The sequence below is a fragment of the Ovis canadensis genome, chromosome 21 (genome assembly GCF_042477335.2).
Source record: "Ovis canadensis isolate MfBH-ARS-UI-01 breed Bighorn chromosome 21, ARS-UI_OviCan_v2, whole genome shotgun sequence".
Lineage (NCBI taxonomy): Eukaryota > Metazoa > Chordata > Mammalia > Artiodactyla > Bovidae > Ovis > Ovis canadensis.
In genome coordinates, this window is record NC_091265.1 from 53059633 (window position 1) to 53081573 (window position 21941).

Consider the following 21941-nt stretch of genomic DNA (forward strand, 5'->3'; position numbering starts at 1 on the left):
GAGTTTGGAAGCCCACCCGGGTGGTCAGAGATCTCTGCCCCTTACCCTCGGCATGGTCACTGAACCAGAAAGCAGGATGCTGGATTCCAGTCCAGTGGAGTAGACTGGTTAAGAGTGTGGATTCTTGAAACAGTCAGCCTGGTTTTGAATCCTTGTTCAGTCACTCAGTTGCTGTCGTGTCCGATTCTATAGGTTAGACTCCTAGCTTTGCTATTTTCTAGCTGTGTCAACTTGGGCAAATTACTACTAAATTTTTTGCTCCTTGGTATCCCTACTTTGTGGACTTTCTATGAGAATTCAATCAGTTAATTCATCTAAAGTATTTTTAAAAGGACTGGTGTATGAAAGTAGTGAATAAATGTCAACTGTATCACTGAGCTGTGCCTGGAGATTGTAGGGGGTACTCGGCATGTCTTGGGGCCTCCACTTTCCCCATCAGAGCAATGGGAAGAACCACAACGTCCTTCCCTATTCCCTGTCCTTTGAACTTGAGATCCTTGAGATGGGCAATGACTCTCCTCAGTGCAGGTTGGCAGTAGAACACTAGGTGCCCATCTGGTTGCATCCCAAATGTCTGTCTGCAAACTGGGAATGGCAGTCCAGTGCTCACCCAGTGAATCTCAGGGCCAGAGCTCAGTTGGATGTTTCAGGACCACTCTCTGAACCAGCGCTGCCCTCTGTGAATATCTGGGCCCCCAGCTCCAGCCTGGGAGGCAAGCCATCCTGTGGTCAACTAGTCTTCATCACCTTTCTCAGGTAACAAAAGTGGGTCTGCATGAACATGGTTCACGGTGATGTCCAGGCCATCAGGCCCACGCTGCTCCCAAAGCTTGTGGGCTCTGCGGCCCCAGGGGCCTGGTCCTAGTCCTGGAGAGGCACGCACTCTGCCCTTTCCCCAGCAGTGTCCCAGAGCAACAGCTGGGGAGAATGCTGCACTGGGGTCTGTGGGCCTTGGGGTACACATGGGACACTTAGAATCTCATAGGACTTATGGCAATGAAACTGCTCACAAACAAAGTACAGACTTGTCTGTTGGCTGGGGTCACAGAGGAAAAGTCCACGGTGTGATGAGAGGCTAGAACGGAGAGTTGAATTTGGGTTCTGGAAGGCCTTCAGAAGCTTAAAGCCAAGGGCAGGGCGGGCACTGGGGGAACTGTGTATCCTGCTGGTTGTTGTTCAGTCACTCAGTCGTGTCCGACTCTCTGTGACCCCATGGACTAGAGCACGCCAGGCTTCCCTATCTTTCAGCATCTCCCGGAGCTTGCTCAAATTCATGTCCACTGAGTTGGTGATGCCATCTAACCATCTTGTCTTCTGTCGTCCCCTTCTCCTCCTGCCTTTGACCTTTCCCTGCTTAAGTTGATCACTTAACCTAGCAACATGTCCTAAAAAACTCTTGGTTACTTTTTTTTTTTTTTTTTTTTGGTTACTTTTTTTGCAAATATTTTCTACACGTTGTGATTTCCTAACCAATCTCCCCTTTCTAGACAAATGAGTGGTCTCCGATTGGGTTTTTGTTGTTGTTGATATATTTACTGTTAGAAACTACATAGCCTCAGACTTTTACTTAATAGGGCAGCAGCTCAAGGTGCTCCAAGGCACTGAGCTCCCTGGCTGCATCATCTCCCTTAATCCTCATGGCAAGCCTGCCATGTGAGTGCTTGTTGCTTCTGTTTTACAGAAGGGCCGCTGAGGCTCAGTGAGGTCAATGATTTGCCCAAGTCACATAGTTACAAACAGGCTTAGCTGGAAAAAAATAATTGAGAACTTTCCAATTTTCGACTAGTGGAGGCTTACTACTATGTGGTACTGTATTCCTGATCATTTCTTTAGGAAAGGTTCCCAGAAGTGGAATTATTGGATCAAAAGGGCCTGTTTTGTTTTTTATTTTTAAGGCTGTTGACACATGTGCTCACAAACACTTTACACTGATATTAAAGAAAGAAAGATATGCTTTCAGCAAATATCACCTTCCATGATCCCCACACTGGTTCTTCTTCATTTAAAAAAAAATATATTTATTTATTTAGCTGCACCAGGTTGTAGCATGTGAGACCTAGCTCCCTGACCAGGGATCGATCCTGGCCTCCCTGCATTGGGAGCTTGGAGTCTTAATCACTGAATCACCAGGAAAGTCCTCGTATATGTCTTATAGCCCGTCTCCACCATTCTCTTGCTTCTGCACAGCATCTCTCCATCCATCATCCACTCAGTGAGCATCTACCATGCACCTACCTGTTTCTTGAGACATCGATGGGGCCGGGGCTGCAGGTTCCCTTAGCTATGGTAGGTGGTGTTTATCTCACTCCCCTACGTGGGTGTGCGGGTGTGGCCAGGCCTGAGTTCCCCCAGCCCCTACAGGGACCTGAAACTCTCCCCACAGGCCTTGTTCTGACACTGGGCTGGCCAGCTGGGGCATCAGCTGGGAAAACACCCCCTTTCCTTCAGTGTCTGTACCTCCTCCCTCCCTGTGTCTTTCATTTCCCAGAAGCCAAGGGGAAGTCCCACAGGCCTGGTGACCCAGGAAGGGGAGGAGTGGCCCATTTTCTTGGGCTTCAGGAAAGGTGGCTTTGCAGTGCATTCATTTTCCCCGTCCTCTGTCTCCTTCACTTCATCCTCCCCTGGCATCTTCTTCTTGCCACCCCAGGTAATGTCCTGCCCCACTCTGCTTGGGACCAGCCTAAAAAAGCTGCCGTCTTCCTGGGCCGGGGGTAGCTCTCTCAGCTTCTTTCCTCTCTTGCTGGGAAACCCTCCCCTCCTTTCCTTATCCCTCTTGGTCCATAAGTTTCCAGAATGTGGGCTCAACTCAAGACTGTTTTCTGGGTACACACGAGAATTTGAGGCTTCCCTGGTGGCTCAGAGAGTAAAGAATCTGCCTGCCATGCAGGAGACCTGGGTTTGATCCCTGGGTTGGGAAGATCCCCTGGAGAAGGGAATGGCAACCCACACCAATATTCTTGCCTGGAGAATCCCCATGGACAGAGAGCCTGATGGGCTATAGTCCATGGGATCACAAAGAGCTGGACATGACTGAGCAATTAACGCACACACACAGGAGAGTTTCAGGAGGTAAATGAACTGAGCATTAAATAACACTGAGCTACTTAGCAAGAAAAGTTTTCAATTATTTTATTTTCAGTGCTCCGTCGTTCTTGCTGATCTCCTCAGAGTCTCTAATTGACGACGCTGCGTCTTTCAACATTTATAATGTGGCTTTATTTTTATTTATGGGGAGAATATATCTTTATTCATTTTTATTTTTTGGCCACATGTGCAGCATGTGGGATCTTAGTTCCCTGCCCAGCGATCACACCCACACACTCTGCTTTGGAAGCATGGAGCATTAACCTCTGGACCACCAGGGAAGTCCCTAGTGTGGCTTTACTTTTAGTGTACTTATTTTTACAGTTCCTTTCTGTTTTAGGCAAGCAATACAAAATACCCATTTATATTGTTATATTTTCTAATTTTTCTGTGTACCTACCTCTGTACCTAATCTCATATAGATGGAGTCTATATAAACTCGTGTACAATCATCTATATACATGATTTTTTGAAGTGTAGCCTTTTTTCTCTTTCTTTCATCACTTGTTTTCTTTTTTCTCTCCCTCCTTTCTGGCAGGATCAGCAACATAATTTGCAGGACTAAGTGCAATGTGAAAATGCAGTACCTTATGCCTCAAAATTGTTAAGAATTTTGAGATGGAGACGACAGAGCATTAGAGCAAGTCCAAGACTTTTCTAAGTGCAGGGCCCTCTGATGCATAGGCCACCTGGCTTGTGGGATCTTAGTTTCCCCAGCGGGGATTGAACTCATGCCCTTGGCAGCGGAAGTGCTGAGTCCTAACCACTGCACCACCAGGGAATTTCCACTCACCTTTCTAATTTACCCATTTTCATAACCTGGTCTGTGTTCTTCCATACGTCCCTCCATGTTCACATAATCATACCAATTCCCATGGAAATCCTTCCAAATGATATGTTTATTTCATTCTTTACAAAGGCTGCATAAGATGTCATGATGTAAACGGACCATCTTTATTCTGCAATTTTCCCAACACATGGGCATTCACTTTTCCCAACTGTTTGCTGTTCAAAAAACTGTAATGAATATTTTTACATTCAGGCATCTTTGCATTGTAAAGTGAATTCTTAAGACAGGGTAAAGGTTCCTTTCCAGATGAATTTATTGCAGCAAAAATGTGAATCAAATTTATGGAAAAATGTGAAACATAGGCAGAAATGAGGTCTTGGAAGTGTGGATCCTGCATTGGGCCCTCTGTGAACTGAGGCCTGGATGGAAGGAGGCTGAGAGGTAATGTCTGCTTTTGTTTCTGCAGCACAGAAGTCCAAACACAAAAGTCAGCCTCACTTGTTGGGAAAAGGGACAGGAAAATGCCTGTGACACAGAAAACAAATCGAGTATCACTTGTATCAATAAACTGCCTTCGCAACAGTTGTCCTTGGAGTTGACACCCCCTGCTCACTGTTTCACTCAGTCAGTTAATCAACAAACACTGTGTTGGGCACCCTGGGGGATGTGGGGCTGACCCAGACTTCGGCCCTGCCCTCCAGGGTTTTCTGATGAAAACATGTGTGCCTTTATGTATGAGAAATATTTTCTCAGACCCACAGAGAGGTGTACAGAAGTGAGCTAGAGCCCCCCTAATACACACATATAGTTACAGCCTCATACACACTCATATATACATGCAAAGACATACACATCAGGGTACACATACTGCCACAACCACATACACACATACACACACACACCACAATCATACACTCAAGCACTGCAGCCAGCAGTCCAATTCCCCCGTCCCCTCCCCCTTTCCCCAGCACACACAGAAATAACAATTACACTGGAGTGCTGGGACCATTGCTGTGGGAACTGAGATTCTGCAGTTCTGACTTGAGGGCATCTGAATTCTTGCTCCGACTGTGATATTAGCCGCAGAGTCTGTGCTCTGAATTCTGAGTCATTTCACCCTCAGGAGGTCAGGCTAGGCAGCCAACCAGGGAGTTGGTGAGAACAGGCAATTAAAGGTCTGATTATTTTCTGTCTGAGTGATGGAGTAGCCTGGTTGGATGCTTGTAGGGGAGCTGTGTCTGCAGGTACGCGTGTGTGTGTGTGTGTGTGCCCGCGTGCACAGGCTTGTATGCTCATCCAGGAGTGAGTCCATGGAATAGTCTCAGATGAGGCTGAGATTGTGTAGTAGTCATGCCTGAATCTTCAGCTCTTGTATCATTCAGGCCAGGCTGGGCTAGGTTGTGATAATAAATACATCTCAAAACTCTTCATTTAGTTGCTGAGTTGCTAAGTGGCTTAACACTAAAAAGCTGCACTTCTTACACAAAATTCAAGATGGGTCAACATCCTCCTCCATCCTGTGGTTGAATCTGGAATCCAGGATCTCTAATTTGGCCCCAACAGAGCAGAAAGAGATGGAGGAGGCTCACTGACTCTTACCTACCTTGACCTGGCAGTGGGCACATGTCTTTCTGCCTAGACATCAAAGGCTCCAAACTAAGGACAGGAGAATCTGGAACCGCAGAGGAGTTCCTTAGTAAGCTCACAGTCCCAACCATATCCCCCCTTTACGCTTCTGCAAACCAGAATATCCATGCCCAGCATGGAGCCCATTCCTCGGAGACAGTTCAAATCCTGGCTCTGCCACTTGCTAGCTGGGTGGCTTCAGGCCATGTATCAGCCAGCATCCCAACGGGAAACAGGTGGCACCTTCAAAATAGGAGTTTGAAGGGGTCTTATTTGGAAAGAATAATGTGATAACCAGGTGCTTGGAGCAGCTGAGCTGTTACCATCCTTAGCCAGAGGAGACAAGACCACAGAGCAGTCAATGAGATCCAGAAGGAGAAAGTCAAGCAGAGGTGAGCCCCTGGAGATAAGCAATGACCTTCAGATGAAGGATCAGGCTACCCAAGGGATTGCATGAGAAGGAAGTCAGGAGGATAACTCCACGACTTCACTCCTCCCCTCCCTCGTCTCTCTGTGGGGGTTCACCACTGGCTGAGCCCAACAGAAGCCCAAGGGCCCTACAAGATGCTGATTTAGTCCAAACAGGTCAGCCTCTCAGGGCAAAGTGGACAGAGGCTCTGGAAGAATAAACGGACACAGTTTGGCACAGACAACTGATTTCTATTTTCTGGGCTTCCCTTCTCTAATTTCTAAAAAGTGGATGCTAATACCTACCTCACTGTGTTATTGAAGGAAAATGAAATACTGTATGCAAAGACCTGGCATATAATTGGCCCTCGGCAAATGTTAGTTTCTCAGTGTCTGAAGGTACTTCATAGTCCAACGGCTCCCAGTCCAGGATGTGCCAACTACCCTAAAGTCTGGTAGGAATTTCTCAAACAAATTTTCCAAACCAAAAGTGTTTTTCCTAATAATAACTCCCATTTTCGAGCTACTGATATATGTGGAGTATTTTACTGGTATTGTCTCCTTTTCGCCTTACAATACTTTCTTAAGTGTTATTGTAAACGAACTGGGACTCTGGCCGAGAGCAGTGAGTAACCCCTCTGTGCTCACTCAGGCAGTGAGCGGGTCTGGCCCCAGAGCCACAGTTGTTCTTTCTGCTCTCCTCTGATCTCTGAGCACGTGTGCACAATGAGAGATGAAGTGGGGGATGCTGAGAATTCTCATGTCCTGAAGGAGGTAAATGCACCCAAGGTTGAGGGCCCCATCTTAGGAGAGGCCCCATGTAGACACTGCAGGCTCCAATGAGTCCCCCCTACTCTTCACCTGTGTGCTCTCCTCAGGCTGGAGTTCACTCACCCACCACAGCTGTTGCTGGTTAATTTCAGGTCACCCATCTCCGACCCCATCTGACCAGCCCAACACCACCAGTGCAGAGAGCCAGACCTTGCAACCAGGTAAGGAAAGATCTTACTGGGCTCACAGGCAGCTTTCTGAGACCAAGCAGGTGGTCTGCTGGTGTGATGGAAAAGGGAAATGGGTTTTTATGGTACCAGGGAGGTTCCCTAACTTCAGACAACACTTCTCCTTCCTGACCCAATGCCTAAAGTTCCACCACTGGATTCACTTTGAGATCTTAGTGCTGCCATCTTTGAGAGGCTATTGATCAAAAATCATGCACATGTGGGCAAAGTATTCAGTGAGCATTTAAAGAGGATTTGTTGAGAACAAGCTAAAGGACTCTTGGTAGGGGTAGTGGGGTTCCATCAGATGGGGCCTTGTTTAACTCAACAGATGTTTAAGGATCCACTCTGTGCAAAGTTTTGTGCAACCCTGGGCAGAAGCAGGAGGCAGGCTCTGGGGAAGAGGAACTGCCACTCACTGAAATGGCCCATCTTTAACCCCATCATCAACCCCATGTCCATCTTTAAAGTTTCCAGAGTCATGATCCCATCCTCCTTGGTAGTACCCTCAAAACAGTGGAAGAGCCTGGGAGGGGAAATATGGCCCCTACAGTACTGGGAGGAAGTGGGGGTGGGGGAGGGGAGGAGGGATAGGGGTGTCTCTGAGCCCACAACCTCCTTTCACACAAGGTGACTCTGGAGGCGGAGGCAAGAGAGAAGAGTTTGTGGGGACTGGACACCCCAGGGTTAACTCATCTTAACCTCTAATCACCTTCGGCCCTACCCTTTCCTGATTGTAAGGAGGACCAAAGGGTCAGGGGAGGAGCCAGCCCAGCTCCCATTTTGCAGACAGGAAGGCTGAGGCCCAGAGCGGGTAGGGGACAGTCCAAGGTCAAGCAGCAGATCCGCGGTGAAGCCCTTGGCCGCTGTCCGCGCCTCTCCACCCCCTTCCATCCCTGGGGTCGGCAGCATCAGCATCTGCTGAGGCTCAGCTGATGTCTGGCACTTCTAGGGGAGCGACTCCAGGTCCGTCTGGTGAATGGGAGCAGCCGCTGCGACGGGACAGTGGAGGTCTGGTTCCAGCAGTCGTGGCAGCCCGTGTGCGGGGCGCTCTGGGAGCTCAGTGCCTCCCACGCCCTGTGCAGCTCGCTGGACTGTGGCCAGGCTCACCAGCTGGAACTGCCGGTCCTGCAGACCCCGGAGCCGCCGCCCTGGGGAGCCGCGTGGAATGCCAGCTGGGCCCCGACCACCACAGGGGCCCTGGCCCCTGCCGTCCAGTGCAGCGGCCCCGAATGGCTGAGCTGCAAGGTGGTGGAGCGCGACTGCCGCAGCGACGAGCGGCCCGCCCAGGTCAACTGTACAGGTACTAACGGACTATCGCGCACCCGCCGCCGGGCCCCCTGCCCGTCCCACCTCCCAGGCCTTCGGCCCCTCCCCCTCCATCCTGTCCTCAGTTCTGGCCCCTGGGCCCAAGCATCGCCCTCTGAACTGAAACCCCACCCACCAGGGACGCAAATACAACCAGTTCCCACACCGGAGGCGCCAGCAGCACCCCTACCCGCTAGTACATAAACAGGCCAGGTTCCCAGCATCTCTTAGCTCTTCGGCTCCCCAGGCTCTTCAGGCCCCGCCCACCGGGTCTCTAGCCCCACCCACTAGTCTGCCCCTCAGCCTGCCCACGAGGCCCAGAGAGGAGATTCCTTAGTACCGCCCACCAGGCTACTAGCCCCTACCACTGGCTCCCCAAACCCAGGTCCCCAGCCTTGACAGACAGTCTTCTCAAGCCCCTCTCCCTGGGTCTACAACCCCGGGGAACCACGCCCCTGCCCAGTCCCTACAGACAATCCTCTCACCCCGTCCCTTCCTCTCCCTCTTTCCTCCCATCCCCAAACCCATTCTCCTCCATCCCCAGAAAAACGCGATTTGAAATTGGTGGGTGGTGGCAGCCCATGTGAGGGCCGCGTGGAGATGCTGCAGCACGGCCAGTGGGGTTCGGTGTGTGACGACACGTGGGACCTGGAGGATGCTCACGTGGTGTGCCGGCAGCTGGGCTGCGGCTGGGCCGTCCAGGCCCTGCCCGGCTTGCACTTCGCCCCTGGCCAAGGACGCATCCACTGGGACCAAGTGAACTGCACTGGGTTGGAGACCTACCTGTGGGACTGCCCGGGGCTGCCCGGAAATGGGTACTGTGGCCACAAGGAGGACGCTGGAGTGGTGTGTTCAGGTGAGTGGGTGATGCTGATCCAGGGTCATCCAGCACTCACTGTAGGCCTGCTGGGCCTCCAGTGAGTGCTGGAGAGACCCACCCTGCCCGTGGGAGGTCCCAGTCCAAAGGGAAGGTGAGGCCCAAACAAACATAATCCTGGAGAGAGTGGCACATGACCTAAGAAAGGCAGCCAGGTGGGGTTAAGAGGCAGCAGGCAGCGCAGAGGTGGAGGGTGAAGCCTGCCTGCCTCCTGGAATGGGTGACATGAGACGAGGCTCTTCCCAAGTGAGAGTTTGTCACCTGGCTCAGTGCAGCAAGGGGAGCTGGAGGCAGGGAGGCCCTGAGGAGGCTGTCAGCGGCCCCCCGATGAGGACTGGAAGTTCTGGTCCAGCCAGGGCTTCTCTTCTTGTGCCCAAGATTGGAGAGGGAGGAGCAATCTTGTCCAAGGTACATTCTGAGTCAGTAGGTCTGAGGCAGGGCTTGAGAGTCTGCATTTCTAACAGGGTCCCGGGTGATGCTGAAGCTGCCGGTCCTTGAACCATGCTTTGAGCAGCAGAGATGTAGATAGCACAGGGTCAGCCAGAGCAGACAGGGCGGACAAGAGGGGTGTGCAGAGGCAGAAGGGAGAGCATCTGGAGACCCCTTGGCTCTGGGGAGTCTGCATCCAAGGTCAGGGCTGGTGGGGGTTTTCACCCAAAGGATCCTGACCTGACTCTGACCCCCCCACCCCCTGCAGAGCACCAGTCCTGGCGCCTGACCGGGGGCACTGACCCCTGCGAGGGGCAGGTGGAGGTGTACTTCCGAGGGGTCTGGAACACAGTGTGTGACAGTGAGTGGTACGACTCAGAGGCCAACGTGCTCTGCCAGGATTTGGGCTGTGGGACCGTGGCCCGGGTGCCCAAGGGGCTGCCCCACTCCTTGTCGGGCAAGATGTACTACTCATGCAAGGGAAGGGAGTCCACCCTCTCCAAATGCTTCTGGCGGTTCAACAACTCCAACCTCTGCAGACAGTCCCAGGCAGCCAGGGTCCTCTGCTCAGGTACCCTTCCTCCTCCTTCCCACTCCACTCTCCGATCCTCAGGACTTCCATCTGAATCCACAACCTAAGAACTTGTAGCCCAAGGGCTAGAGCTTGGGCTAGATCAAGAATGGCAAATTCTGGCATAAGAGGGACCGTGGCCCTTACTGTGCCCAGGGTACACAATATTGATCAGGTATTCTTTCCCCCAGATCCTTGACACAGCCCCAGAATCATGAATCCAACCTTTATTAAGGCATTATTATATATGAAACAGTGTTCCCTAGTAACGAGTTGGCTCAGGAAACAAAATCAATTTGCTATCCTAGGGCTGGTGATCACCGTAAAAAAAATTAGAAGACACTAATAATAGGGCTACAGTGTCTGGAGCTCTAATCAGATGCCAGGCGTTCCTGGGGACTTGGTATGTATTTCAGCAAAGCCTCCTACCTGCTCTGTGAATTGGGTTTCACCGAGTCTAAGATGGCATTGATCATAAGTCACACTGTTATTGGGCTTCCCTGGTAGCTCAGTTGGTAAAGAATCCTGCAATGCAGGAGACCCCGGTTCAATTTCTGAGTCAGGAAGATCCACTGGATAAGGGACAGGCTACCCACTCCAATATTCTTGGGCTTCCCTGGTGGCTCAGCTGATAAAGAATCTGCCTGCAATGCAGGAGACCTAGGTTTGATTCCTGGGTTGGGAAGATCCCCTGGTGAAGGGAATGGGTACCCACTCCAGTATTCTGGCCTGGAGAATTCCATGGACTAGTCCATGGGGTTGCAAAGAGTTGGATGTGACTGAACAACTTTCACTTTCACAGTTATTCTTTTATGCACCACCGGGGACAAAAACACTGCCAAAATAAACTCTTGATATGCCATCAATTGAATTGATTGATATTACCACCCCTATTTCCGAGGTGTTAAAATGTGAAGAAGCAAAAGCGTTAGACTTGAACAAACACAGTGTCAGCATCTCTGTGGAGTTCAGACACCAGGCTATGAATTCTGGCTCTGCTGATTACCAGCTGGGAGGCTTCATTCATGAATATGCAGATGTTGATACCAGGCACTTCACAGAGTAGCTAGGAAATCAGACAGTATCCACTATGGAATGTTGTAAGCCCCCTCCCTTACCAGTCAAATGATTATGATAATGATGAGACTGTCAGCTTCCCACTTCTTGAGGCAGGTGTGAAGAACAAATTCAATACAAGATGGAAAAGGGAAATAGTTGGGTTCTCTAGCAGATTATACAGAAGGAAGGGCTAATTCTTTCATTAGCCCTTTATTTTAACCAAAGAATCGTCCTTGCATTTAATCCATCAGATCCTCTTTATTGTGGGGTGTGGGACTCAGCCATGGGCCCCGGTGGGAACACGCCCCCAGTTTCAGGCCACTTGTCTGTCCTGTCCACTTTCTAGCACAAAGCCCAGCCACCCAGGTGCTTGGGTGCACGTGCTGAGTGAATGAGTGGTGCTTTCTAACAGGTGCCCGGAGTCTGCTCAATCTGTCCACTACTGAAGTCCCTGCAAGTGGTCAGCCAGTCACTGTGGGTGAGTATCCTTGGGGGCAGATTTTCCAGAACCTTATTTGCGTGTATGCATGGTGTGTGTGTGTGTGTGTGTGTGTGTGTGTGTGTGTCTGAGAGAGGGGTCTAATGGTCTCTCCCCCATCCCCCTTCTCCAGACAATGAACTTGACTCCCCAACTGTCCCTGGGCTCTCTGGGTGTTCTGTGCTCTGCTCATTTCATCTGCCTCTGCATGTCAGCTCCACAGTTCCCTGAATCCTGACATTCCATGGGCAGGAGTCCTCCTCCCACTCTCCGTGAGCTCATGTAGAGCAGGAGGACAGAGCTGGAGAGAGTCAGAGCTGATCTGACACCAGCCAGAGAGTGGGGACGCCGAGGGTAGCAGCCAGTGTGTTTATAATGTGCTGGGCACTGGCCAGGGCTTGACAGTCATTGTTTCCCTACCCTTTAATCCTCCCAGCAGCCCCCTGGGGAGGTCTTCCTGCAACCCTTACACAGAAGCAGCAGCTCAGGCTCAGAGGGTGGGTTGCCAGCCTGCCACTGTTGCCTGGAACCTGCATCTGAGGCTCTGAACTCCGAATCCACACTTGGTCTGTCCTCCAGTTGCGTGTAGCTTAGCCATCTCGGGAGTCGACTTCTGGGGCCCAACTCTCAGCTGTACCTCTTGCTAGCGGTGTGATGCTGGGCAGTTCTTAACCTCTCTGAGCCTCAGATCCTAGACTACAAAATGAGGATGAGAATCACAGTACTTCTCACTTAGCATTGTTGCTGTGAGTCTCCGGTGAAGAGCATACTTCACAACAGGGCTCAGTACACAGTAAGCACTGTCTGGGCATCAGTTATTCTTATTTATTGACTTAGTCCAGGCGTGGAGCCCCTTGGCAGCCCCAGGATAAGCACAGGGGTCAGCCCTCATTTATAGGCTTACTCCTCCCTCTGCTTCTGTCTCCTTGTTTCAGATCCTCTCCAGAGGCAATGGGTAGCTTGGGGAAGGGGCAGAAGGCCACCAAGTTCTGCCAGAGAACCTGTCGATGGATAAGGGTACAGAGAGGGAATGAAAAGCTTTAGGGTGAGCTCCTATGAGGACCCCTACACATACCCTCTCACACTTTTAATTCCTGAGGTTGGGGTAGGGGACCACTCTACCCTCAGAGGAGCAAAGCATTTATGGAGACCTATTCTCTAAGGACCACACTCCAGCCCATGATCCAGCAGCCCCTCCTTCAGCCCCTGACCCTCTTGGCTCATGTTCACAGGCCTCCCCCAGCCCCCTAGCCCAGTCTTTGCCTTGCACCTTCTTCCTGCTGCTACATCCAGTTCCCAGCCTGGCCCAAACTGCTCCATTTTCAAGAGGAGGGGAGAAAGTGAGGACGGGGAGAGGGGTGATCCTCCTAGTGGGAGCAGACACTGCTGCCAGTCAGGGGGCCTGGGTGAGCTCATCCCCCCAGCCCCCCATGTTACTGTCACTCCCCTTCCTCCAGCCCTGCAGTTCGCACACCCCAGGCCTTCTGCACTGAGCAGGAGATGCTTCAGGTCTCTGTGGTGATGACGGTTAGGGTTTCACTGTGGCCTCCATCCATTCTCTGCTCTGCGTTATTTTCAGCAGGGGTGGGGCCAGGAGGGAGGGGAAGGCAAACAGTCACACCAGGGCTTCAGGGCCGAAAGTTCTGGAGTTCTAGCCCTCACCCCTTCCCTCAGGGAGTGCACCTCCAGTAGGGGGGATGCATCTGGGCCAAGGGAAGGAGATCTCTCTCTCTCCTGATGCTGTTCCCTGCCTGCAGAGGCTCAGAGCCACCTTCTCTGGGAATCCAGCCCTGGTCTAACCCACAGAGAATCAGTGTCGCTTGGAGGGATGCCCGCCTGTCCATACCTTCATCACACCAGGCATCTCACTGAATTGGACTGAGTCAGCTTGTCCATCCATCTTCCCATTAGACAGAGACCCTCAAGGCCTGTGACACTACTGTCCTATTTGTCTCCCCAGGTCTAGTGCCTGGCACATTGTAGCTGCTCAGTGATTATTGAGCAGTGATTATTGGGCTGGTGGCCAGGAGAAAGTTTCATTCAATGACTCGTTCAGTATGCATTTCTCAGGCACCTACTGTATACCAGACGGGCTTCCCAGGTGGTGCGGTGATACAGAATCTGCCTGCCAGTGTTAGAGACACAGGAAGTGTGGGTTTGATCTCTGGGTTGGGAAGATCCCAGGAGCCCCTGGTGGCTCAGACAGTAAAGAGTCTGCCTGCAGTACAGGAGACCTGGATTTGATCCCTGGGTTTGGAAGATCCCCTGGAGAAGGAAATGGTAACCCACTCCAGTATTCTTGCCTGGAGAAACTCATGGACGGAGGAGTCTGTCTGGCTACAGTCCATGGGGTCACAATGAGTCGGACCAACTGAGTGACTTCACTTGGGAAGATCCCCTGGAGGAGGAGATAGCCACCCATTCCAGTATTCTTGCCTGGAAAATCCCATGGACAGAGGAGCCTGGTGGGCTATAGTCCAGGGGGTCACAAAGAGTCAGACATGACTAAACACACACTATATACCAGGCACCTAAAAGCAGATGGGAAAATTGGAAAAAAAGAAGGGAGGTAGAGGAGAGGTCCAAAAGGGAAGTGGGTCAGGTGCAGAGAGGAAGGAGAGGTGAGATAGACAAGGAAAAGTCCATGTCCGTTCCTCTTTCTCCCTGATTTGGGGTTCTTTCTTCCAGAATCTTCTGTGATGGTGAAAACAAAGGACTGGGAATCTCGAGAGCTAATGCTCCTCATCCCCTGCATCATTCTGGGAATTCTCCTTCTCATCTCACTTGTTTTCATAGCCATCATCCTCTTGAGAATTAAAGGAAAATACGGTAGGTGCAGACTCCTGGGAGCCACAGGAAAGGCTCAGGGATGAAAACAAACAGACCTGAGGTGCAGTCTTCCCAGGGGAACGTGAGCCATGGGGGTCGCCAGCAGGAGTGAAGGTGATCCAGCAATGGCCATCCAGCCCTGGTCCCAAGAAGCATCTCCTGATGGGAAGGATTTTCCCAGCATGCCCTTCAGAAGTGGTCTACGGGAGGACCACATTGTATGTGTGTGTGTTTAGGGGCATATGGGAAGGTGAGGAGGGAAATGACTCTATCAGAACAGAACCAGGAAGACTGGAAAGGCACAAAAAGTGACTTGTAGAATCTCTGCCTCCCCTCCTTCAGCCCTCCCTGCTGTGGTAAACCACCAGCACTCACCCACCACCACCCCGGCAGGGATGGAAAACTATCAAGAGGTCCCCATCACCATCGCCAAAGAAGGTAGGATGTCACCATCCTGGGGTTGGGGAGGGCAGGGGAGGACAAAAAGGGAATACTTTCTGGAGGGTCAGTACTGCTTAGGTCAAAGCAGTACCCCAGCTGGAGAAGAGACCTGGACCAGCCCACGCATGCTCACGGGACCTTGAACAAGTCTAGCCTCAGTCTGGGCCTCAATGGGCAGATGACCTTCCAGTGCACTCATTCTAGAGCTCTAGGCTTTTGAATTCTGGACCAAAACAGGGCCAAGGCATTTTGGACCTTAGTTCTCAAGGAGAGCTCTGTTCTGCTAATTGGCCAGTAGGTTTGTGACATCATCACCTCTTCTAACAGTCTGCCCAGAATCAGCCTGTCTGCAGAGCCCCATCAAAGTTTTCCTGAAATACATAACTGTATTTCATATTTTCCAAATAAAAAAAAGGAATCAGTCATCCATCTTTAATGATATACTGATGTATATCTCTTGAAAGTCTTGTGAAGGAGTTCGAGTTTAATCCCATGGCGTTATGAATGTATTAAATCACCTTTATTTGAAAGAGTTCGATGACACAAAACCATTACAAAAGTCAGAGAAATATTATAAAGATTCTTTGCACACAGGATCCATATATTTGAGAAGAGAATATGAACACAGAACCTAGCACAAGGGTAAGCCCAGAGCAGCCACTCACTGAATATCATGGTCTAGAGATTAAGAGCCATGCTGCCTCTTCTCTGGGCTATATGAGACTCTCTCTGTGCCTCAGTTTCCCCAGCTGTAAAATGGGGACCCTAACATAGCTGCCTCACAGAGTTATTATGAGCACTAAATGAGATAATATTGGGTTGACCAAAAAGTTCATTAAGGTTTTTTTCCATAACATCTCCTGCATTGGCAGGCGAATTCTTTACCACTGAGCCACCTGGGAAGCCCTCTGTAAGATCTTACAGAAGAACCCGGATGAACTTTTTGGACATCCCAATATTAGTAAATGTTGGAATAGTGCCTGGCATGTAGTGACTACTATGTGTTTGTTAAATTAAAAAAAAAAACAAAAAACAAAAAACAAAACTGTTATTTAGTTCCCTGTGTTTGAAATGGATGGGGGGAGCTTAGACTACCCAGGCCTGACAGTCCTGCACAAGGTGGGCTGCCTGGCATGCTCCCACCCCTCCATCTCCGGTCCCCACCATCCATGCTGCCTGCCGCCTCTCTCTGCTCCTTTCTGTGCTCTGCCCGGCCATGCCCCCACTCTGTTCTCTCCCCAGTTCCCAAGCTGCCCATCCAGGTCCAGGCCCCGCCCCCCGAAGACTGGCATTCCAGCTCGGACTCAGACTATGAGCACTATGACTTCAGAACCCAGCCTCCTGTGGCCCTGACCACCTTCTACAGTGAGTGCCTGGGCCCGACTCCCGAGGGCCCACCTACCCGCTCCAGGGAGAGGGCCCAGCTGGCTGGGGAACTGCAGTAGGCTCCCCCCCAGTGACTCCTGCACGTCGAGGGTGGCACCTCCCTTGTTGTGACCACTGGACTGACTCTCAGTGGTCCTGCACTGACGTTTTCCAAGTGTGTTGTGACCCTGGAGACATCTCAAGGCATTTCCCCTTGGACTACCTTTTCTCTGATGTTTGTGACCATGCAGGGTCTCAAAATCAGTCCGTCGACATTCACCTCAATGTGGCTGCAACTCTGTACGATATGAGGGACTCCAGTTCAAATGGCTTCTCGCACGCTCACACCCGTTCTGTGTCCCATTCTGCTCCTTCAATCTCACCTCCTCTCCCACCTCCACCATGAGCCCAGCTCGCACCCCTTAGCTGGCTTCTCCAGCTCTGCTCTCTGCCTGCTGAGGATGTAGGAGGAGGAAAAACAGTGCTCAGGCAGAGCCCACGTGATGCAAGGAGGTCGGAGGAAAGCAGAGACTCTCACAGCTATCATGAATCCCTTGGGAGCTCATCAAAATTTCCTGAGCCCCACCCGGGACCTACTTTATAAGCTAGGATGAGAGTTTGGTTGTGTGGGACACAGCCTCCAAGTGACATCATCTGGATAAGCTGGAGGGGCCCAGGCTCCTTTCTTGATGCTCTGCAGTCCCTAAGATGTTGCCCTGTCCTCATGGTCCAGAATGGCTCACTGCCACGTCTGCATTCTAGACCGAGGGAATGGCGGAGGCAAAAAGCGGCATGCCAGGGACACCCACACGGCTCCCATTCACTTTCCACCTGCCAGAATTTAAACCCAGCAGCTACAAGAGAGGCAGGGAGACAAAGCTCTTGTCCTGGGCAGCTGAGTGTTCAGATGAAGGCCAGAGATCTATTACTGTGTGGTGTGGTGGGCAGGATGGACACTGGGGACAGCAGCCATCTTTGCCTCCCCCACTACCCCCAGATGGACCAGGGCCTCTGGAGGGGCAATGTGGATGATTCCAGTCTGAGGGGCCATGGACCAGCCTTGGGGAGCCACAGAGATGCCTGTCCTTAGAATCTGAGATTCTGAGCCCAGTCATGTAAGATCCCAGACCGGCAGTCCAAAATGCTATTAATATGACACCGAGACTAAAAGTCAGAAGTAACACGTTTGAAAGAGCTGACTCCCAGATTCCTGATACTCAGGTCCTTAAGATGCTATGAATTTGCATCTCTCTGATTTTGAAATTGAGGTACCACAGCCCAGGATGCTGATTCCAGACCCTCGGCTTCTGCTCTGGGAAAGCTCCACTTTCTGGCCAGAAGCAGCCTGTCCCCGGGCTGGTTTAAGATTGAGGTTCAAGGTCTGCCTGAATTAGAATGTGAGCCTGGGATCTGATGAAAGAGACTAAGCCCCTCCATACGTCAGGGTGGTTCTCCTGCCCTGTTCAGCCTCCTGAATCCCACAGAACACCAGCCTCTGCTCCGGGCTCCTCTGGACAAGGAGGTGGAGGCTTCCCCACCTCCTTCCTCACCGCTACCTCTGCTTGTAGATTCCCAGCGGCACCGCTTCACAGAGGAGGAGGCCCAGCAGAACAGGTTCCAGATGCCCCCCCTGGAGGAAGGTGAGTCAGCCTGGGGAGGGACATGGAGGGAGGGAGGCGACTAGGATTCCAGCACTGCCTCCAGACCTAGCAGCTCACTCACCTCGAGAAGCATCGGTGCAATCTCCCTCAACAGGTCCTTCCTGACTTTAACCAATTCCCATTGGCAGTAAGTTCTTTCTCAGGTCTAACTTAAAGCCCTCTTGCTGCGCTGCATCTTCTTGCTCACCATTCTCTTTTTCAGGCCCAGGACTGGAAGAGGTGCATGCCTCCGAAGTTCCACCTGCCAACCCTGAACACTGCATTGCACACCCTCCCTCCCGGGACCTTCCCCCACGGAGCAAAAGCAGCTCCAGCACATCTTCGGGGGAGGTGTACTGTAACAGCCCCAACAGCAAGCGACCTCTGTGGAACTCTCAAGTGTTTTCAACAGAGAGGAACCCCCTCCTGGAGCAGCCCCCCAACTTGGAGCTGGCTGGCTCCCAGGCAACTGTTCCAGGTAAGGTAGGCCCAGGACTGTGTACCTCCTCCAGCTTCCTATCCTATATGGGACCCGGCTAGAGGAAGTGTAAAGCTCAAAGCCCTGAGCCAGGCTGAGTTCAGGATTCTAGTCCCCACTCAGCAGCCACTTGTTGTGTGACCGTGGTGGACAAGTTTCTTGCCCTCTCTGGGCCTTTGTTTCTTCAGTTGTCAAGCTAAGGACTTTACTGAGTCTTGAGGGCCTTCTAGCTCTGGCACTTTGTGAACTAGCCTGGCAGAGGGTGACTGGCTCTGGGGTTTTCCAGCAGGGCCCTCAGCTGATGACAGCTCCAGCACCTCCTCTGGCGAGTGGTACCAGAACTACAAGCTGCCGCCCCAGCCCCTTTCTGCTGAGCAGTTTGGATGTCCAGGTGCCAGTGGTGGGGGTGAGGAGGAATCCTGGGAGGGGGCACGGAGAGGGACTGGAGGGTGGATTAATGGGGGAGCTCTGAATACATCAGCTCAAGGGGAAAAGAAGAAAAGTACTGAGTTTTTTTTTTTAAAAAAAAAAACAAAAAAGAATTTGAGGAGGTAGAGAAAATGAAAGTGGGACGGAGAGAGATTCAAAGAGACTTCCTTGATAGGAAGTGAGCTCCCCATTAGTGGAAGCATCCAAGCAGAAGCAGCCAGATGGCCCCATGGGGGAGATGGTGGTCACAGAGTGGCTCCCAGCACTTGGGGACCACAGCCCTGCTCTACGAGACTCTGCCTTCAGGACTGACATTCTATCGAGGGCAATAATCATGAACAAGATGATAAAATGATCTCATATAGCATCATGGGGGAGAACGAGGTGGGTCCAGATCCGCTCAGCTCTGTCCCTGCTCACCAGGGGCAATGACTGGGCCTCTCACTGACCTGAGCCTCCCTTTCACACAGGGTCCCGTGCTCCCCAGCCTGACTTCTCCTCTGATGAAGAATATGATGACATCGGAGCAGCCTAGCCAGGGTTCAGCTCTGTGTGCTCCCTCTCTCCAGACTCCTGCTCTGCATACTCCCTCTGCTCCATGCCCCACCCCTCCATCCTCCCCAATCATCCCCAAGGGGCTGATAGTCCTCCCCTGGAGACAGGAAAGGAAACTCCACACCTCTTATGGCTCAGCTTCGATCCATCGACAGAACCTACCAGCACAGCCCTCCTCCAGCCCCAAACAGCAGCCCCAGGGCACCACAGGCACTACCCCTGAGAGGTAGCGAGCTCTCTGCCTCGGGGGTGAGCAACAGCAGAGTCTGGGCCACTTCTTGGCAGGCCATGTGGAGGGGCTAGGCTGGATGATTCCTGGGGCCCTTTCCAGTTCTTGTGTGTCTGGAGCTTTGGTTGCCTGAGTGTCTGACAACTCAGGGTTCAAAGGTACTGCTGGGGGCAGTGGAGCCTCACGTGCAGGAGCTGTTGGGCTGGTGTTGCTCTGACAGGTGGGTGCTGGGGCTTGGGGAGTGGGGCACCAGCTGACCCAGGCTAAGCTCAGGTTGGTACCTGCATCCAGCAAGGAGTCCAGCCGTCCTGGGCACAGCCAACTGACAGAAATCAGGATGGCTGCCCCTCCCCAACCACCAGGGCTGGGGCTAGAGGCCAACCCTGCCTCTAGAGATGCTTGGAGCCCACCAGGGACACAGCCCTGTTCTACAGTGACCATCCCTGGACAGCGGATCCTTATTCTGAGCCTCCTACAGTTTACAAAGATGGTCCTGTCCAGGCCCCACCTCTATCCCCAGAGGCCCAGAGTGGGGCCCAGCCCCCGTGGGGGCAGAAGCACAGAGACGTCTTCTAGGAGGGGCCCAGAGGCTGCACTAGGCCCTGGGTTCCCACCTGTCTGCTTGGATTGATGGGAGCATCCCCGATGAACGTTGTCATCAGTGTCACTCCTGGAGCTGTAAATGCGTCCAGGCAGCCTCCAGGGAGAGGCTTGAGGGCTCAGAGCCAGCTTCTGGTGTCCTGTTCTGAGTATCCCAAGATTAAACTCATTGCTGAATGAGACTGGGGCGTGCAGTGACAAGTCCTTGAACTCACAGAACTCAGGCTGTGTGTGTACGTGTGTGTGTGTGTGTGTTGGGTGGGGACAGCTCTGTTAATTGAGGTGGAAATGTCAGGGCAAATTGGAAATGTACTGTGGCCCGGCACCGTGAAAAGTGCTAGGAGTACAGCAGAAACAGGGCCTGCTCTCCTGGAGGAGATGGACAGACGCCTGTGAGTTCAATACCACCCGCCTACCTGATCTGCCAACCAGCCCTGGATCAGTGGGGCCAGGGGGACACTGTCCCCCAGCGGGACAAATTTTGATCTGGCTTCCAAAAGCTTCTGAGGCAGAGGAGGACGAGTAGATTTTATCTCAGTCCTGCCTGGAAGAGGCATGGATCCCAGGCTGCTCAGAGGCTGAGGTGTTAGCCCAGCGGCACCAGTGAATGCCCAGCTCTGCCTTCAGGCTGGGGGTCAGATTTTCTCTGAGCGCTCCCAGAGCCGGGGGACAGAGCAGTAGGTGGTTCCTGCACTGAGAGGCTGGGCAGGCCTGTTTTCTGTTCACCTGTCCCAGAGGTGCAGAGAAAGCTGGCACTCTCCAGGGCAACCGTCACAGGATGTGGTTGCCGCTGTGAAGGGGCCCCCTCTTCAGGCCCTCCGAACCCTTCTGGGGTGGTGGGGGATTCCTAGGGGAGGAGCCAGTGCTGGCATGGGTGGGGTCAGACTCCCAGGTCAATTTGTAGAAAGCTTTTTTTGGCAAACAGCCAAGATTCAAATCCTAGCTCCACACTGTCCTGGCTGTGCGGCCTCTGGCAAGTCACTCAACATCTCTGAGCCTTTGCTATAAAGTTCGACTGCGTCCACGGCAGCAGAAGGCACCACATAGTGGTGGCAAGGGTTAGAAGCTTGGCAATAGATGTTCCCTATTGGCAATAGATGAGTCTAATGGGTAGATTCGCCAGTAGAGGCGAGAGATCTCTGTGAAAGGAGGAGGAGGGGATGAGAAGAAACTCTGAGACATGTCTCCCTTGCTCTCTCCCAGGCTTCAGGCAGCCTGGGATCACCAGGTCACACATAGCAGGGACTTTTTGAGGGCTGGTGTCGTGACCCACAAGCCCTCCTGCTCCTGGGCTGGGTGAGGGGAGCTCCTCCCAGGGAAGACCCTTCCCCCATCTCTATGCCTCCAGGGCACTCAGACGATTCCTTACAGAGTCAGACCTTGACCTGGAACTGAAGAGGCTGGGATGAATGACATCCACATTGACCAGAAGGAGTGGAAGCCTGGCAGGGAAGTTACCGTCATAATCAAGTGTGCTATCCTCTAATCCATGGAATTCTCCAGGCAAGGATACTGGAGTGGGTAGCCATTTTCTTCTCCAGTGGATTTTCTTGACCCAGGGATCAAACTCACGTCTCCTGTGTTGGCAGACAGGTTCTTTACCACTGAGCCACCAGGGAGGCCCTACACATGTTGCCCTCCACTCGTTAGAGACCAGGCTTCCCTGGTAGCTCAGATCATAAGGAATCCATCTGCAGTGCAGAAGACTTAGGTTTGATGCCTGGGCTGGGAAGATCCCTTGGAGAAG

At 52.1% G+C, this 21941-nt stretch overlaps 1 protein-coding gene across 21 annotated transcripts in view; it reads left to right on the top strand.

Annotated features, from left to right (window-relative positions):
• Positions 1-20376, top strand: part of CD6 (CD6 molecule) — a 45098-nt gene extending 24722 nt beyond the window's left edge. Inside the window, exons 2-13 of one of the 21 annotated variants that reach the window (XM_069566508.1) lie at positions 6832-6900; positions 7859-8209; positions 8759-9070; positions 9789-10091; positions 11563-11628; positions 14317-14457; positions 14800-14895; positions 16141-16263; positions 17832-17903; positions 18127-18381; positions 18668-18787; positions 19281-20376. In XM_069566508.1, coding sequence (XP_069422609.1) covers positions 6832-6900; positions 7859-8209; positions 8759-9070; positions 9789-10091; positions 11563-11628; positions 14317-14457; positions 14800-14895; positions 16141-16263; positions 17832-17903; positions 18127-18381; positions 18668-18787; positions 19281-19345 — 1973 coding nt within the window. In that variant the 3' untranslated portion in view covers positions 19346-20376. The remainder of the gene's footprint in view (positions 1-6831; positions 6901-7858; positions 8210-8758; positions 9071-9788; positions 10092-11562; positions 11629-14316; positions 14458-14799; positions 14896-16140; positions 16264-17831; positions 17904-18126; positions 18382-18667; positions 18788-19280) is intronic. The other 20 variants (XM_069566510.1, XM_069566509.1, XM_069566511.1 and 17 more) reach the window with 20 other exon arrangements.
• The last annotated feature ends 1565 nt before the right edge of the window (positions 20377-21941 follow it).